At 40.0% G+C, this 20,020-nt stretch overlaps 2 protein-coding genes across 2 annotated transcripts; one reads left to right on the top strand and one right to left on the bottom strand.

The window, feature by feature from the left end:
• Positions 1–193: 193 nt before the first annotated feature.
• LOC121923435 (galectin-1-like) lies at positions 194–8,368 on the bottom strand. The gene is made up of 4 exons (XM_042453850.1): positions 7,993–8,368; positions 5,706–5,782; positions 1,976–2,147; positions 194–453 (listed from the first exon to the last, which is right to left on the bottom strand). Exons 1-4 carry the CDS (start codon positions 7,999–8,001, stop codon positions 307–309), a joined length of 405 nt encoding a protein of 134 aa, XP_042309784.1. The 5' UTR covers positions 8,002–8,368; the 3' UTR covers positions 194–306.
• Positions 8,369–11,967: 3,599 nt separating this feature from the next.
• Positions 11,968–16,835, top strand: LOC121923434. The gene is made up of 3 exons (XM_042453849.1): positions 11,968–12,661; positions 14,460–14,636; positions 16,158–16,835. Exons 1-3 carry the CDS (start codon positions 12,313–12,315, stop codon positions 16,508–16,510), a joined length of 879 nt encoding a protein of 292 aa, XP_042309783.1. The 5' UTR covers positions 11,968–12,312; the 3' UTR covers positions 16,511–16,835.
• Positions 16,836–20,020: the final 3,185 nt, after the last annotated feature.

Genomic DNA, 20,020 nt, shown 5'->3' with positions numbered 1-20,020 from the left:
TGTTTTTCATCATTAAAACTTTTACCCTCTTGACCACAATCTGACACTGCTTGTCCACATGTGTCCTGGTTTTCTTGTGTGACATGAGGATATGCCTTTCTTCATCACTGCTCTAAACTATATGTCACAGGAAATGTTATTTGGAAGGGGAATGAGATGTGACACAAGGTAAAAAGACAGGAAGCGGAATCTATAGAGTTTGAACAATTTGTAATCAAGAAAAACTGAAAGAACCGAATCATATTCTCATTTGACTCATGCCAAGTATCCTTCAGGATGCAAGGCAAAAGATAGGTCCAAGGAAGGTCAGTCAAACTTAACAGATTTAATATCAAGATCGCCAGCAACAGAGAAGTACTCTGCAGTTTCCAGTCTCAACCTGTTTGGGAACTTAAGTTCCTGCCCTTCAGGCAGCTTCACAGTCACTTCTTCAGCATCAAAGGAGACACAGATCTGGAAAAGAGAGCAAAAATTAGAGCCATTCCCAAGAAGGCGTACAGGTCGACTCACCCTTATCTACTTGGGACCAAAGGTGTTTTGAGATTTGGATATTTTTGGATTTTGGAATATCTGCATTTGCATATACATAAATAATGAGATCTCTTGGAGATGGAGGACAAGTTTAAATTCAAATGTACCCCTTACACACATAGCCCAAAGATAATTTTATACAGTATTTTAAATAATTGTGTGCATGAAACAAAGCTTGTGTACACTGAATCATCAGAAAGCAAAGGTGTCAATATCTGAACTACCCATGAAAAAAGCTTTTCGTTTTTGGAATAATTTGGATTTCAGAATTCTGGATGAGGAAGGTTCTACCTATATATATAATTTGAGTTTTGTCACCTTGACTTGCACAAATACTACAGCTTCCATAATATGGTGTCTCAGAATGTGATGGAGTCTCCTGTGGAGGTTTTTAAACAGAGGCTGGAAGGCCATCTGTCTGGTGTCCTTTGATTAGGTTGTATTTTGGTATGATGACCTCCCCCCCCTTTCTTCTTCAGATTACTCCAATCTTTGATAGAAGTAGCTCATGATCTGTGCCACACCCAGCACTTGATCTAGTTTTGGCCTAACAGAACTCCTCCATCTTCTGCTTCCTATCATGTAGTCTATTTGGTTTTTGTATTGGCCATCTAGTGATGAAATTCATTTTGTTAGTTTTGGCCCAGCTTTCTGATCTATTCAGGTCATTTTGAATTTTGATCCTCTCCTCTGGGATATCAGCTACCCCTCCTAATTTGGTGCCATCTGCACCTTTGACAAACATGCCCTCTATTCCTTCATCCAAGTTACTGGTAAAGATATTGAATAGCATTGGGCCTAGGACAGAATCCTGTGGCACCCCACTAGTCACCTCTCTCCAGAATGAGCCTTGTCGATTTCCCTTTGGGTTTGGTCAGTCAGTCAATTACAATTCCATTTACTGATCAAATTGTCTAGCCTACATTTTACAGTCGGCCTTCCTTATCCATGGATTTTTATCCATGGATTCAAGCATCCATGGCTTGAAAATATTTTTTTAAAAGTATACATTCCAAATAGGAAACCTTGATTTTTCATTTTATATTAGAGACACCATTTTCTTTTTTCATTATATTTAATGGGACATGAGCATCCACAGATTTTGTTATCCATGGGGGGTCCTGGAACCAAACCCCAGCGAACAGCAAAGGCCCACTGTAATATCTTTTTTCCAACGATATAATGGAGACCTTGTCAGAGGCCTTACTGAAATCACATCTACCAAGCTTGTGGCTATCAAAAAAAGGAAATTAGTCTGGCATGACTTGTTTTTTTAAAAAACCTATGTTGACTTTTAGTAATCGCTGCATCCCTTTCTGTTTAATGATCAGCTCTAGAGAGAGTGTCATTTACCAAGTTTTGGTGAAAAGCCATCTTGGGTCGTTTCATTCTCATCAGCTCAGGCCAATCCCTTGATTATTCCCAGAGGGAGTTTCTTACTCACTTTGGTCTCTTCTCCCTGATGGAAGGGGAATTCTGATGCTCGCAGTTCATCACCCCACTCTCCTGCGCTCTTAGAGTTGCAAACAATGGTCCTGATGTCCCCATGAAAATCAAATCGAGGGTTGAAGTGAAGGATCAGGTTTGTCTCATCCCAGCCCAGGTTGAGGGAAAAGCTAAAACAAAGAGGGCTTATTAGAGGGCTCTCCTAGCACCCATCAATAAGAACAACAACAACAACATTTATTTATATCCAGCTTCCCCCCAAAATTGGGACTCAAAGCAGCTCACTATTTAAACAATGCAATGAGAAACATACCCCCAAAAACCATAGTTCCAGAGTTTAGGAGCAGCCACTGAGAAGGGCCTCTCTCTTGTTCTCACCAACTGTGCTTGTGATGATGGTGGGACTGAGAGAAGGGCATCTCCTGATGAACTTAGAGCCCAGACTAGCTCATCCAGGGAGATACGGTCTGCCAAACAGCCTGGACTTCAGCCATATAGGGCTTTATAGGTCATAACCAGCACTTTGAATTGTGTCCAGAAGCAAACTGGTAGCTTAGGTGGAGCTATTTCAACAGGAGCATTGTGTGGTCTCTATAATCTGCCCCAGTTAACAGCCTGGCTGTAGTTCTTTCGACCGGCTGAAGTTTCTGAACACTGTAGTTTTCTGTGGGTTTTTTGGGCTGCAACCACACAGCCCAAAAAAACCCACAGAAAAATATGGATGCTGGCCGTGAAAGCCTTCAATTTCCAAACACTCTTCAAAGGACAGCCCCAAGTACAGTGCATTACAGTAGTCCAATGGGATGTAACTAAGGCATGTACCACCGTAGCCAGATCTGACGTCTTGCTGCCCAACTGGGATCTCAGGAGCCTCAGTCATCCTAAACCTGCCATATAGAGGTGTTGACTACACCTTCCATATGCTCCAGCTATTATTTATTTATACCCACCTTTTTCCTGCGTAGAGGTATAGCTAAAGTTAAAAGAGGTATAGCTAAAGGTACACATCATAAATAAGAATACAGTATAAATAAACTGCTCATAGAATTAAAAGCATGGCCATGAAAAGAAAAAAAAATACTCCCATGAGCAATCAGACCTCAAAGGCCTGCCAAAACAAGAGTTTTCACCTGTCTAGGGAAAGATAACAAAATGATGCTATTCTCTGAAGATAGTGCCTGCAAAAAGTCACCAAGAAGGCCCTATGTTCCCACTAAATGTGACTCTGAGGAGATAAAGAAAAGAACAGCCAATGGCCAAAGATTATGTACTTTGTAGTCCAAACCATCTGGTGGCCTTCTGTCTCTCCTTTCATATGTAGGCATAGGTGTTTTTTTTTTTATCCTACCCATGGAATTATATTATTTTTGAAACTAGTAGCAGCATTTGAAATTGCATAAAGTTTTAAATGTGAGTTTCCCCTCAGAGGTCAAGGCTTATAGATCTGACCTCCTCTGTTTGGTTCAGGTAAACTGGAATGCATTTATACAAATTATAAAGGAAAGGTGGGCCACTGTGACCCTCCAGTGTTTTTGGACTACGGCTCCCATCAATCTTAACCCACATGTCCCAGTTCTCATCAGTCTCCTAGACAGGAGAGAAGGATGGTGAGAGGTTCAGTTTAAAATCATCTGGAGGGCCACTGCTGCCTACGGTTAGTCCCAACTAGAGTAGACCCATTCGCCTTCAAGTCATTTCTGATTTATGATGGCCCTTCCTGGGTTTTTCTTGGCAAGAATTATTAAGAAAATATTAGCTTTAAATAATACTAGCATCTAAATATTATGTCTAAATACTATGTATGTAAGATTATTTGGTTAATATTTAAATCCATCTGTTCAGATCATCCAATGATTAGACACCTGAATTTGCCAAGACCCAGCTATTGTTTCTAGGGTTTAGGAGTTTATCACACTGGGCCTAATTGCAGCACTAAAGAGAGATTAAAGCACATTTAAAGCACATCCCGTAAGTAAAGCGAAAATGGCAAGTAACTGCGCAAATGATTATCACAAGCAATTGCGCAAATAAAGTTATATCAGAAATGCACTGTCACTGAAATCCTGAAAGTACAAAGATAGGCCTTAATGCTTCTTTGTGACCACTTTAATGGTGGGTTTTGTGCGACGTCGTGTATAACTGTTCATCATAATTATGTGATTTTTCCAGGATATTCATGGGATAAACTCCCAATCTTCTTCATGTGATAAACTCCTTAGATTCAACAGAGATCGAGCAAGGAAAGAGGAACGTTTGCACCAAAACAAAAGGATCCTAATGTTTAACTATTTTAAGCATATTGCCAAAGCACTTTAACACTTTGACTATAGTTCCTGAATAATAATAAAGGAAGCTCAGTGAAATTAAATAAGAGTAAAATTACTGCACACGTGCCCCATTAAATTGTTGTACAGCCAGCTAAAGTAGCCCTCCATATCCACAGATTCTGTATCCACAGATTCAAACATCCACAGCTTGCAAATATTTTTAAAATATATAAATTCCAAAAAGCAATTTTGGAACTGATTTTGCCATTTTATATAAAGGTCACCGTTTTACTATCCATTGTATTTAATAAGACTTATTATTGTTAGTGTATGGATTTTGTTATTCACCGGGGGTTGTGGAACCACATCCCAGTGTGTAACTGTCAAATGCCTTTTTAAATAACTATATACCCTGAAAAGGGGATTTCAAATTTAGAACATTTATCAAATTTTGGTGGCAAAACATCTTAGGCCATAAATATATGTACCAGAAAGCTTTTCCCAGGTTGGTCCTGCAGTTCCAACTCCTAGGGAATTCTGCCATTGACCTTGTTTGTTCCCCCAATTAATTCCTTTCTGGATTGGGTTACAGGACCTCGGTGTGCCCCCCTATAAACGGGACTTGTTGTTGTGTTCTTGTGTGGATATGTCGCTTGGTATGTGTAGCCTGACTCCAATTCAGGCTTGAAGGATAGTCAGAGGCAGATTTAAAACAGTAACAGGAATAGGTTTATTAAATATGTTGCATCAGTCTAGAGGTGACATACGATTAGTGGGAGGAAGAAGACCAAGAATACAGATACTTCCTCCCCATTTTTTGTACAAATCTTGCTATGAAAGCCTTAAGGTTGCCACAAGTTGGCAATGACTTGAGGTCACACAATAACAATAAAGGAAGTAGAAATAAAACCTTGACCTTTAATCAGAAGACAATACCTTGTACTTTAAAGCCCCCAAAACAAAGCAACCAGCCTGAACTCTAAAGGGAGATTTAAACAGAAAGAGGCAATGGAGAATGGATCCATAAGCTGTATCTGTGTATCTGACCTAAGGCTATGGCAAAAACAACACTCCCACATTTGATTGTAAGCAACTTATGAAACACATGCCCCAAGAAATACAAAGTTTGTTGTAAGTGCTTAAAGGGAAAAAAACATTTAAAATAAATTGTTAAAAAAATCTTCTGCTATAGTTTTGAGTCACAAAAGGCTACATCTGGTAATATAAAGACCATTTTTAAAGGGGAATTAAATTCTGAAGCAGAGCCGGTGCTAGAGGAGACATGTGGGTTTGAACTCATTCAAATCCCTTTTCAAGTTGTGTCCATTTGCTATACAAAAGGTCTACAGCAGTTTTGTTATTGAGGAGGGGGATCTGAGAGTTATTTTGGAATAAATGAACCAGACAATCCTCATTTTAGTTAAGCTCTTTTTAACTAAGAAACCTACAACGAATACAAACCTTGTGGCCTCTGGCGACACTTTGCCTTTCACTTTGATGCATTCTCCAGACTTTATCTTGGAGTGGGCAACCAGTTTCTAAAAAGGCAAGGAAAGATACAAGAGCAAAGAACTTCATTAGCTTCTTATATACTACTATCAACATGAGTATATTCAGTAGACCAGGGTTTCGACATGGCCATGAAGTTTACTGAGGAACTTTGAACTAGTTGCTGTTGCTAGGCCTAATGTACCTCACAGGGTTGTTGTGAGGATAAATGTGGAGAGGAGGCCCAGGTGTGCATGCTGCATTTTGCTTCCAGAAAGAAAGGAGAGGATTGAAGTATAATAAATTGTTAGCATCACCAAGTTTTCGTTACATCGCTTCAAGTCAACTCCAACATATGGCAAGCAGAGTTTTCGTGGCAAGGTTTATTCAGTGGAAAGCTGCCTCTTAGGCTGAAAAACTATAAATTACCCAAGGTCGCCCAGTGGGTTACTGTGGCTGAGCAAGGTTTAAGATCCTGTTTTCCCAGGCTGTATCTACAGTTTGACACTGCTATAACTTCCAGGGCTCCATGCTATGGAACTGTAGAATGTGTCGTTTTGTGGAGATATTTAGCCTTCTCTGTCAGAGAGCTCCAGTGCAGCAACAAATTACAAATCCCAACATCCCACAGGATGGAGCCATGACAATTAAAGCGGTGCCAAACTGCATTAATTCTGCACTGTGGCAGCAACCGTAATCCAGTATTCAAAGCACTATAGTGACCTTACCATGCTGGTTCTTATTAATACTGGTCCATCGCTTTTATAATAAAACATATTATTTATCATATACTGTACATGCTCCCTAATAACATTTGCTAGCTTCTAAGATACACAGCTCATTGCTTCCTTGATCCTTTCTGGACCAAACAATGGAAACTCCCAAGGGGCAGCCAAAAATACACAGGGAAAAAACCACACCAAGTTCAGTGGGGTTTGGTTATGAACATAGATTTAATTAAGTTGCCATTATCGTCTAGAGAAGGATATAGGCAAGATGTGTGGCATCCACATTTCTAAATATGCTACAGGTAGAGTCCCCGGCCGCATCTGAAATCCCAAAATCCAAAATATTCCAAAAAACAACACCTTTTTCATGGGTGGCTGAAAGAGTGACACCTTTGCCTCCTGATGGTTCAGTGTACACAAACATTGTTTAAGGCACAAAAATTATTTAAAATATTGCATAAAATTACCTTCAGGCTACGTCTATGTGGTGTATATGAAACAAAAATGAATTTGGGGTTTAGACTTGGGTCTTATTTCCAGTATATTCAAATAAAGGAATTCTGAAATCCAAAAAAAATGCTGAAAGCCAAAAGACCTCTGGACCAAAGCATTTCAGATAAGACACTCAACCTGTATTTACATTGTGTAATCCTGTGCGACAGACAGTGGGGCATAGCGGTTTGAACATTGGACTATGACTCTGGAGACCAGGGTTTGAATCCCAGCTTGACCATGAAACCCACTCAGTGACTTTGAGCAAGTCACACTCTCTCAGCCTCAGAGGATAGCATTGACAAACCTTCTCTGAAGAAAAGTGTCAAGAAGACCCTATAATAGGTTCACTTGAGGGTTGCCATACGTTGGAAACAACCTGAAGGCACGCAACAACAACAACAACAACAACAAATTCCTATGTGGTGAAGGTTGGACTGGATGACCTTTGGGGTCTCCTCCAATTCTATAAATTGATGTTTAAACTCACCAGTAACAGGATAGACTACTGTAGAGCTTCCACTAGGCTAAAATCTCCTTCCTCAAACTCATTTGAAGAATGCAAATTCAAATGCATCTGAGGAAGTAGACCGAAGTCTAGGAAAGCTCATGCTGCCAACTTCTTTCTTTCACTTAGTTTCAATGGTGCTACAAGATCTCTAAAATTCTATACAGTACACTGCTGTTTAAACTCTACACTCACAGGACAGGCTAAAAGTGCAACAGATTAAAAAAAATACACAAAACACATACTGTATTTATTTTTATTTCTTTTGTATGCCGCCTTTCTCCCAGAAGGGACCCAAGGCAGCTCACTGATAAAAACATTTTTTAAAAAACCCACATGACAATAAAATTTAAAACAGGTACAATAACCTAAAAACAGTATAAAAATTACATTTAAAAAGTTAAAAGACCTAAATCTCACACTTAATAATTTAGCCACAGGGGATAAAAAGAAAAGCAATAATTTCCCCCCATAAAGAGACCCAAATATCACCCTCCACAAGGGATAGATCCAAAGATTTGCAGAAACTCACCAGGGCCATTCAGAAACCTTCCCCAAATAGCCAGCACAAGCCTCTTAAGTGCTCCTGCTTCCCCCCCCCTCCTTTTATTCAATAGTCTTTAATATTCAATAGTCTTCAGGTGGAGAGGTCTTTCTTTCTTCCTTGCCAGGCAGGAGGTGAAAGGCTGATCTCCCATTAATCCAAAGGGAAAGGCAGTTTTGCAACTCCTCCTAATGTCAACCCTTTACAATGGAAAGTAACATTGCTAGACTACAGTTATTGCACTCTCAAAAAGTCATCTTCCAAGCTTTGTCCTCACTAGATCCTCCCTATAATCCATTGCACAGTGATGCCTCTGAACATCCACAATCCCTCTTGATCCCCCCAGAGGACCCAGACCAATGGAAAGCCCAGGGACTACAAATCCCATCAGCCTTGAGGCTGCCTCTTTCTTCTTCTGATTGGCTGCCAGGAGAGGCTTGGCTTCATTTTAGGCGGAGCTGAGTGCTATTGGATGCAGGATTTGCAAACATATGGTTGCATAACAGTGTAATCAATAGAAGGCCCCTTTAAGGCTGCTGCCACCCTGCAGAATAATAATAATAATAATAATAATAATAATAATAGAATTAATGCAGTTTGACACAGCTTTAAGTGTCAAAGCTCAGTCCTGCAGAATAACAGGATTTGTAGAATTCAGAGGCATAATTGATTGTTATCATAGATCTGATAACTTGATTGTTATCGTCGGTTTATTTTTTTTTATTTGCATGCCATATTTTACTATTGAATGTTAACATGTATTATTATGTATTTTGTTAAATTGTTTTAGTAGCATGATGCCTTAGGCAGGTTTATTTTATTTTAAACTGATTATATGTGCAGCGCTGTGTAAATTTACGGCGCTCTATTAATAAAGCTTAATAATAATGATGATAATAATAATAATAGTCTGGGATATCAGGATGCAAAGGGAGTTTGAAACCAGTCCCAAAGGTGCTGCAAGATATCCCCTTGCATACTGGGATTTGTAGTTTGCACTGGCACCAGAGCTGTCTGAATAAGGGAAGGTTAAGTATTTCACCAAGCTACAAATCCCAGAGATTTTAAAAAAGAATAATACGTATTTTTTGCAGCAACTTGGAGCCTTTCCTTGTGATTATTTTCCTAAAGAGGCCTTTAAGGAGAGACCTCAAATGCAGGCAGCTCAGCCAAGTAGTTCTAGCAGTTTTCACTTCCAAGAGCAGGTCTTTTGTAAAGCCAATTGATCTTGATTGCCACCTCAAATACTTTGCAATAGAAGATATACATACATACGTATACATATGTATACAAACATACAATACAAGATATATATATACAAATATATCACAATAATATATTTCTTCTGAAATTTTTTGCTCTCTTTACTTTTTTGAATGACATCTCCCAGAATCCCCCAGCAACTTGCCTGAGGATTATTGGAGCTGTAGCCCAACAACGAACTTTCCCAAACTGGTTAATAACGTGTGGAATGATTTGAACAGGGAAGCTTATCACACTAGCGAGAACAGGTTTAACACACTAGCAAGATCCCATGGGAAGTTAAATGCGATATAATGCAAACATAACCCGGAAATGCCCAAAGTTTATCACACGACGTCGCAGTTAACGTGAAATAACGCGAAGTTAATCCGCAGTTAAAGTGGAGAAAACCAACAGCTTTTTAAATTCCGAACAAACCGAATTTAAAAAGCTGCTGGTTTTCTCCACTTTAACTGTGGATTAACTTTGCATTATTTTGTTTTAGCAGCAATTCATTGGGATAAACTTCCCAAATTTGCAAGTTCTGTTTAAATTCAAATTCAATTTAACTCTTGTTTAACTCCCATTTTCTTGCAGGATCTCGCTAATGTGATAACGCTGTATGACTCCGGAGGCCAGGGTTTGAATCTTAACCCGGCCATGTAAACCGAATGGGTGATCCTGGGCAAGTCACACTCTCTCAGCCTCAGAGGATTCCCTCTGAAGAAACTTGCCCAGAAAACCCCATGATAGGTTTGCCTTAGGGTCGCCGTAAGTCAGAAGGCACACAACAACAACACTTTCTGAAATAACTGGATCTCATCACCAACACTTTTTGGGGACCAAGGCAAAAATGGCGGCCTCTGTGAGAAACTGAAGCTGGAGCAGTTGCAGAGTGTATCTGATTTTGTTCTTCCTTAAGCTCCACTATGTATACCTCACTTAACAAAGCCTGCATTTACTAACATCTACAATTTTTCTCCTGTTTGGTTTGTAACATCTTCCCTAATGAAGAAGCCAGTGGAGCTTTGAAAGCTTGCAACAAGTATATTGTGCATTTTGTTTAGCCAATAAAGTTATCACTGTTTGGTGGATTTTTGTTTGTATTTACTAAATGGCCAACACAGTTACCCCCTGCATGCTAACCAAGCCTCTTATACTGCAGCTCCTTTTAAACAAACTCTTTCCTCATCCTCTGATGAGCTGAACGTTTTTTAGCAGCATTGATACTGTGAGGAAGGCTGGAAGAACAGATTTTCAGTGTCAGGTTGCAGCAGTATGTCCGCTGTAAACAACAGGACAAAACTTGACCTGGGCAAGGATGGGATTCTACTATAGCTAGTTGTGTATGTTTACACATAACAGGCAAGGTAAACATCACTCCCCCCCCATCCCTTACTGAACATAAACATAAACAGCAAAACAGAGAGGAAAGGAGAAAGCAGATAGATCTGCTTCGCCAGCCAACAGAGCATGTTCAAAATACATTTGGCTACCAAAAGGAAATCGTAAGAAAAGTGGAGGGTGGCTGTGGGGAAATAATCTCTGGATGCATTTAAGAAGTTTTCAAGGTTTTTTTTAAGAAAGAAAAGATTTTCAAGATTTTTTTTAAAAGGATGAATCTGGGTCGTATCTTCATTGCTCACATGCATTTTTAACACACCCGATTAAGTTTTTTGGGGGAGGGAGCCTGGACATTGGGCAAGTCACACTCTCTCAGCCTCAGATGATGGCACTGGCAACCTCCCCCCCCCCCCCCGAATGGCCTCCTATGTCCTTAGGACTGCCATAAATCAGGAATGACTTGAAGGCACACAACAACAACAACAAAGCTCTGAAGACTGCCATTTTGAAGTGGCACATCACACTCTCTCAGCCTCAGAGAATGGCACTGGCAAACCCCCTCTGAATGGCCTCCTCTGGCCTTAGGGTCACTGTAGGTCCGGAACAACTTGAAGGCACGACAACAACATAAAAAAACAACAAAGCTCTGAAGACTGCCATTTTGAAGTGCTTAGGCAAGACACACTCTCTCATCCTCAGAGGATGGCACTGGCAAACCCCCTCTGATTGACCTGCTATTGTGTTAGGCTCGTCATAAGTCAGAAACAACTTGAAGGCACACAACAACAACAAGAACAACAAAGCTCTGAAGACTACCATTTTGACATCTCTAGGCAAGTCACACACTCTCAGCCTCAGAGGATGGCAAAGACCTGCCCCCTCCAAATGGCCTCCTATGGCATTAGGGTTGCCATAAGTCGGGATCGGCTTGAGGACACACAACACCAAGAACAACAACAACAAAGTTCTGAAGAGTTCCATTTTGAAGTGGCAAGTCTTAGTCTCGGAGGATGGCACTGGCAAACCCCCCTCTGAATGGCTTCCTATGTCCTTAGGATTGCCATAAATCAGGAATGACTTGAAGACACACAACAACAACAACAACAACAAAGCTCTGAAGACTGCCATTTGGAAGTGGCAAGTCACACTCTCTCAGCCTTAGAGGATGGCACTGGCAAACCCCCCTCTGAAAAAACTTGCCAAGAAAAACCCCATGATAAGTTCACCCTAGGCACACAACAACAATGATAACAACCTCAAAGACCCACTTAAGCAGGGATAATTGATCTTGGGGTTTCATTTACCCCCCCCCCCCCCCGTTTTCCTGAAAGATCCACTTTGATTGCAGTGTGAACCATTTCGGATGGATGCGAACTGGCACCTATTCCAGAAGAGGGAGGGGATTTCTGCAGAGGGGTGGCCCCTACCATCTCACCTGCCCTCTGCCCACCCACCTGGGGTCCCACCTGGGGTCCCTCCTCAGTTCAGCTCCATTTTGAGTCTTTGTTTGCAAGTGAGCCTGGTCCTCTGTGTGTGTGGCTGCTAGTGTAGTCCCCGATTTCCTTCTCTTTCCCTTTTTGTACAGCTGCAATCTCAGCTTTTGGGGCCTTTAGTTTCACTGCATTTCCCCCTCTGCTTAGATCCTTACTCCTCCTCCTCCTTTTCCTCGTGGGAGTTGTTGTAATTGTTGTTCTTAGGGTCACTCATCTGTGATACTTTCTGATGGCTGATTCCCAAAGCACACAGAAATGGGATGCTTTGCTTGCTTTGCCTGGGGAAGAGAAGGCCCAAGGGCAGCTCCATGAGAGTCACCGCAATCCAGATGTATTTGGAAAAGAGGCAGAGCTGATGAGAACCCAGGGTCAGAGTAGCATGGTGGAAGAATGCAGGACCAAGAGTAAATCTTCAGAGGAGCTGGTTTTTTACAAAGGCCTGGAGCAGATCTTCTCTGGGGATCCCACCTCCCAGGCGAATAGAGGGGCAACTGAACCAAAGACAAGTTCACCCGTGTCTTCAAAATCCACTTCAACCTCTGATTTTCTAGACTCATGTCCAGAGCTTTATCCATCAGGTAAGTTTTGTAAACATGGCAACATTTGTGCATTCCTGCATGCTCACCGCCGCTTTGTAGATTTTACTCAATTGCACCCTTGCATCAAACCTTGATCATTGATCGGAATTACAGTGGACCATCCATGTTCGCTGGGGTTAGGGGCACAGGACCCCTATGAAAGTGGGAAAACCACAAATAAAAAAAATACTGTTTTTTGTTAACCTGAGAGAATACTTCTCTATGAATCTCTAGATCCTCCAGGGCAACTCAGTGGTCAACATCTACCAAACATTGACCATAGAATTGCACTGGAGGACCTACGAATGCCGAGGCAAGTGATGTCTCTAGGAATTTCTAGGTCTTCCAGTGTGACTTTTGGCAGAAGTTGACCATAGAGTCATGCTGGAGGATGCAAAGAATCCTATTATTATTATTATTATTATCATATTTATTTATATCATGCCCTTTTCCAAGAACTGGGACTCTGGGTGGCTTGCAACATTAAAAAACAATGCAATTAAAAATATACAAAAATATTACATTAAAACAATTAAATTACTACAATAATTTAAACAAACTACATGCCAAAATATCAAATACTTTAAGAAGATAAAATGTTTAAAATACATTAAAACAATAGAGTTGGCCCACCTTATCCACTGATCTTTTTTAATCCACAGCTTGCAAAAACATAAATTCCAAATAGCAAACCTTGATTTTCCATTTTATACAAGGGACAGCATTTTGTTATGCAGTTAAATTGAATGGGATTTAAGCATACATGGATTTTGTTATGGGGTGTGTGTGTGTGTGTGTGTCCTGGAACCAAACCCCAATGGATAATAAGGGCCCACTGCATAGCACCCAAGGCCATTCTTTAAAAGCTTTCTGTTTTGAATGCCTGTCTGAAGAGGAAGGTTTTGTCTGTTGACAGAAGATCATCAAGGAAGGGGCCATCCTGGCCTACCTGGGCAGGGAGCTCCAGAGTCCAGGGGCAGCCACTGAGAAGGCCCTCCCTTGCCTCCCCACCAACCGTGTTTGTGATGGTGGTGGGAACACTCAGGAACTCCGAGCCTTGGCCGGCTCTTATAGGGAGATACGATCTGCCTAATAGCTTGGACCTGAGCCATATAGGGATTTATAGGTCATCACCAGCACTTTGGATTATGCTCAGAAACAAACTGGCAGACATTGGAGCTCTTTCAACAGGGGCGTTGTGTGATCTCTGTAAACTGCCCCGTTAGCGGCTGGCTGCACTTCTTTGGACCAGCTGAAATTTGCAAATACTCTTCAAAGACAGCCCCAAGTAGAGCGTATTATGGGAGTCCAAATGGGATGTAACCAAGGCATGTATCACCATGACCAGATATGGCGTCTCAAGAAATGGGCGCAGTTGGCAAGTTTTAAATGTGCAAAAGCACTCCTGGTTACTGCAGAGACCTGGGCCTCCAGGTTCAAAGCTGAGTTCAGGAGTACCCCCAGTACCTAGAGAGAACATATTCATCAAATCCATGAATAATCAAATCTGCAAGTCAAAGCTGCAAGTGGGGAGGGACAAGTGTAGTTGATACACAGCTAACACCATGCAATGCAATGCTAATGACTGAGTTGGTATGTAACCTATGTGACACCGATACCATACCACTGTATGCAAGTTGACCAAAGATGCACATCAGTGTCAACCTAATGGGTTTTAAATTGTTCATATCGCTATAATTCACTGTGGAGCGCACTGAGTGTTATTTCATTATTTAACATGTTCCAGTGACTTTGTGATAAATTCATGCTTTCCCGTGTTGATTTTTCCTTCTCCTAGACCTAGAGGAAGATCTGGAAGTGGAAGACAGCTTCATGTTGAGTTTTTGCCCTTTGGGACAAGACACTCAGGACACTGATTTTGCATTTCCTGCTAATATAATTAATACAGCCCGTCTGGGACAAAGAAACGGTTCCTCCAGTTCTCAACCAGTGGCGCACGCTGATAAAGTTAATGGTAAGAGAATAAACTGTGGCAACTGTGGAATCATGCAGGAATGGCTGCATGATTCCAGGATTTTCCTATTTCAGATATATTCTTCCTCCCCTTATTTGAAAAATGAAAACCTTTTGCAGCAAACCACACAATATTAATGTATTGATCTACACTGGTTTCCCCTTGCATTTGCTGCTTTGGCAAATCCTAAGGCCAACTAACCTCTGCTGAGTGCATCACGTTAACCAGGTGCAGGAGAGAAAGGAAAAGGGTTTCCGATGCGACAAAAGTAAATAATGCTGCAGTCTGTCAACCAGGTGAACACCTTACTTTAGTATCTATCAAAACAGGAGGAAGCAGAAAGGAAATAGGAAGACCAATTGGAATCATAGAGTTGGAAGGGACCTCAAGGGCCATCCAATCCATCCTCATTCTGCCATGCAGGAACTCACAATCAAAGCACACACACCCTCCATGGCAGATGGTTATTCAGCCTCTGTTTAAAAACCTCTGAATAAGGAGATTCTACACTCTCTAAGGAAGTGCTTTCCACTGTCGAACAGCTTACTGTCAGGAAGTTCCTCCTAATGTTGAGCTGGAATCTCTTTTCCTGTGGTTCGTATCCATTGCTCTGGATCTTATTCTCTGGAGCAGCAGAAAACAAGCTTGTTTCCTCCTCAATATGACACCCCTTCAAATACTTAAACAGGGCTATCATATCACCTCTCAACTATCTCTTGTCCAGGCTAAACATACCCAGCTCCCTAAGTCTCTGCTCATAAGGAACTCCTTCTTCCATGGCAATTTCCCTGGATTCACTCAGTACATTCATGAGGTTGGTACATTGCCATGCAGTAATACTAGATCACCTATGGCAATTTACCAGCCTTGGGCTGGGGTTCGTTTCTAGTGTGTGCAATGCCATGCAGGAAATCCTTCTTCCTTGGCTATTTCCTTGGATTCACTCAGTACATTCATGCGGTTGGTACATTGCCATGCAGGAATACTAGATCACCCAGGGCAATTTACCAACCTTGGACTGGGGTTTGTTTCTGGTGTGTGCAATGCCATGCAGGAACTCCTTCTTCCATGGCAATTTCTCTGGATTCACCCAGTACATTCATGAGGTTGATACATTGCCATGCAGGAATACTAGATCACCCATGGCAATTTACCAGCCTTGGGCTGGGGTTCGTCTCTATTGTGTGCAATGCCATGCAGGAATTCCTTCTTCCATGGCAATTTCCCTGGATTCACTCGGTACATTCATGAGGTTGGTACATTGCCATGCAGGAATACTAGATCACCCATGGCAATGTACCAACCTTGGGCTGGGGTTCGTATCTGGTGTATGCAATGCCATGCAGGAACTCTCAATTTGTATAGTAATATCTTCTGTTGTTAACTTCAGTTTTAATTTAAGTTTCAATAAAAATTCATAACACTGTAAACCTTGTATATTGATGAAAACTCATGGATATTGATTGTGTTTGTTTGTACATAGTCTTCATGCAATTACTTGTTATTATTCTGTATTCCCAGAAATTTATGCTTCAAGACAAATTGCATCCTTTACCCCTGTGGAACGTCTTGCTTTGATTAGAAAAAGACGAGAAAAATCAACTTGCGAAAAAATGGCTAAAGAAATGATGGAATGCTCAAAAAGGAATATCGATCGTATGTTGGAATGCAGACATGAGCATTTTCTGGAAGAAATGAAGTGGAAGAAAATGTTTTTGGAGGAAACTAGGTCCAATTTCAGAGAGCTAATTGGTGTGTTAAAAGATTTTTCCTCCACCTATAAGGAGACTTGTGCCAAATTGGACAGCAAAGAGCTCAGAGTTGTTAGGCGTGTAAGGAAGAAGATTCCTGAAAAAGTTCAAAATACAGAATAACTTCAGCCATCCCTTGTGGTTGACTCTGGCTTGCTGGATACTAGTGTATCTCGGCCCTTGCAACAAGATCCAGACAAGCCTAGTTCAAGTACTAGTTTAGTTGTTTCTAGGAAATTTAGGGCCCCAAGAATTATTAAGAAACCTGTTCCCTTTTCTCCCTGAGGTGCTTAATGATGAATGAATATGTACTCTATGCATTGTAGATTTCATCATTTTTTAACCTTACTTATACCTAACATTTGAAACTATACTAATACATGAATGTTATATTTCATATTGTCCTGTACTTATACCATGGGCAATAAAGACAGCAAATTAATAATAGTCGCTGCATCTTCGTCTTTCAACTGCATAGCATTTTTTATTATATTGCACACATTAGTCTATATTGTCAAGTTCCAATAATAAATCTACACATATATTCAAAACAGCAAATACAATGAGATATTATTTTGTGAAAAGCATGGTAATAAATTACCTCAAGCCCCTTGCAAAATGCGAGGATTACCCTGTGAAGGAACATCGCCTTTTTCGTGTGCAAAGCAAGGAAGAAATTGACTTCATATCCATTGCAAGATACAAAGATCAGATCAGACAACTTTTGGGTAGCTAATCTGAATCAGTAAGAGGTAGTCATGCATTGATGCATATAGAATGCATTGTGATAGTGCAAGAACTGTGTAAACTTTACAAAACTATTGAAATGCAAGCATTACTCAGGGAAGGGTTCTTCATAAAAATCATCAGCTTACAAGTGCAACCCTGTCAAGGTACATTACATTCTTCTAGTGCAAAGCAAACAAACATTGAACAGGTGACCATGCAGATCACAAAAACATGAGGTGCTATACAACTGTTTAAACTTTAACAGAATAACAGCATCACTGCTATTAAAGTCATAGCAGTGATGTGGTAATGGAAACAAAACCTAACACTATAAATTATAAACGGACCACCGTTGATGCTGCAAAGCACGTCTTCAGCATTTCAATATCGTTCTCCATTTCTTCCACTGAGGGAAGACAAAAGATAAGGCAAAGGAGTTATTATATATTAATATAATACATCATCTATTAATAATTGTCGCAATACTAACATTTCTCTGGAGATGGCAATTTCTCCAGACGATGTTCCAAAGCCTCAACTTTTTCCTCCTATAAATATATAAATATATATTAAATATTAATCTCTGCGTAAGAAAAGATATATTCCAATATAAAAAATTGCATAGGATTGTACTCACGGGCCTGAGTGGACACCAGGTTAGAAAAGCTGGCGTCATACGTGTCGAGCTGGTGTTCTATCTGGCTCAGTCGGCCCTCCAAATCTAAATAATACAAAATTAAATTCCATGTGTTACAAGGACATCTATAACGCTACGTTCCTGGAAGACTTCAACCTAAATCCTAATTAGGATTAAAAATTTAAATGTTAACACTTACTCAAGTAGACAAATAAATAGACAGTATAATTGTTCTATTATTGATATAATAATATCAATATCTTAATGAGATAATGCATGAGAACCTATGAGTAATTCCTAATTAGAATTTAAAGTTAAAATATTAACACTTAGTTAAGTATAGAAAACAATATAACAAATAGATTTGTTATATTATTGATATAATAATATCATTATTATTGATCAATATTATAGATCAAATGCATGAGGACCTATGACTTTAATATATTGCTGGAATAAGATGTCCTGCAAGGCCGTGTGTAGGTGTAGATAGCCACAGATTTAAAAATATTGATGCACTCCTTTGAGTTCATGCATGGCAAATGTATAGAAGGCCTGACCAGGTGCATGTTAGCAAATTTGAAAAAAGTTAGCTGTTTTTCCAGTATGGCTATGTAGGTGAATGCAACATTTAATGATGCCCATTTAGTGTTGCAAAACAAAGCAAGGTCACAGCTCTCAAAAGCTAAAATGGCTGGAATCATTTGTAATGACTGCATTGCAAAAAAACAATGGATGATTAATCATGCACTGCCTCAAGCCTTTTCTGGCCTCCACTGGAAGTGGTTTGCCTTATGTTTTTGGATGTCATTACCTTTAACATAGAAACAATATACAGTATACAATATACCAAATTTTATTTATTTCACTAACCAGTGTTTTGAGGTCCTTCTCTTTGCCCTCCTTGAGGAACAGCAGGAACTGCTTCTGTTTGTGGAATAAAAAAATAATTTTTAAATTATAATAAAAACAAAGAAATGTTTATTAACGTTCTTTCAGTTATATGGTAAATATTTATAAATAATGATAACCGGAGCAAAGTTAAGGTAAGTAACAATACCTTGATAAAATACTAAAGGAAATGCAAATCTGTGGGTACTAAAAGGTTTTCTATGCATTCGCCATGCATGATCACAAAGGGCTTAATGTGTTTTTTTTAATCTACACATGACCTTGCATTTGATCAATAATATAATACTGAGTACAGTGTTATTACCCTGTTGCAAAACTTTAACAATTGAAAAAGGCTATCCAGTCTCACCCTTTGCCGTGCAGGAACTCTCATTCAGTAAATAATGAGAAATTCCATACTATAACATACATATGCATGTTATATAGCCATAAGTTAAGTCTGCAAACATTGAATAAAGGCATTATAGCAAAGCATCCCTATGCACTTAATTGTAGTACAGTATAATTAACAATCATCTTACACTATGACAATCTAATGGGGAACCTACCATCACCATCACCATCTTCAAGTGGTGGGATTGAAGAAGGGGCAGGGGAAGGAAGATGGGCTCTGGGAGAATCATTCCCACCTGCATTTAGAACAGGAAATAAATGACACAATTTCATAATGAAATTAAGATTAACACCTGCAAGTAACACTAATATTATAATAAATTGCAATTGTGGCAGTTTGGGGCATCTATTTCTACCCGCTGCCATGCATTAAGCCACTTTTTAAATGTGTTTTAAAAACGCATTGAGACAGAGTCAAAACTAATAGTAGTGGATTGCTATATACTGTACTATGTTGGAGTCATTGCCATGATGCCTCCAATTTCAAAAAAAAAGAAAAGATACACCTTGCCGTGCAGGAAATCTCTATCTATATTTACTCACAAAAAATTTATACTGAAAAATGGATATGCGTGTCCTATAGCCACAATCGATGGCTGGTAATATAATGTTAATATAACGTTTTAAATCATTAAGTGAGAACACCCCCATGGTTTCCAGACTCGTCACCATTTTGGACCCTCCTTTGGACATGTTCCAGCTTCTCAACATAACAAACAAGGGATTTAATCCTAGGAAAAATATTGGTGGAGGAGAAAGCATCAAGAAGGGAATTAGAAATGTTAAACACATGTATGCAGCAGCAATAGTGGGGTCTCCTTCCTTAGAGGTCTTTAAATAAAGGCTGGATGACCATCTCTCGGGGATGCTTTGATTGAGATTTCCTGCATGGCAGAGGATTAAACTGGATGGTCCTTGTGGTCTCTTCCAACTCTATGATTCTATACTACTACTACTACTAC

The sequence above is a fragment of the Sceloporus undulatus genome, chromosome 2 (assembly GCF_019175285.1).
Source record: "Sceloporus undulatus isolate JIND9_A2432 ecotype Alabama chromosome 2, SceUnd_v1.1, whole genome shotgun sequence".
In the NCBI taxonomy this organism is placed as follows: domain Eukaryota; kingdom Metazoa; phylum Chordata; class Lepidosauria; order Squamata; family Phrynosomatidae; genus Sceloporus; species Sceloporus undulatus.
The sequence above is the reverse complement of the archived record's forward strand: the minus strand, read 5'-3'. Positions and strand labels throughout refer to the sequence as shown.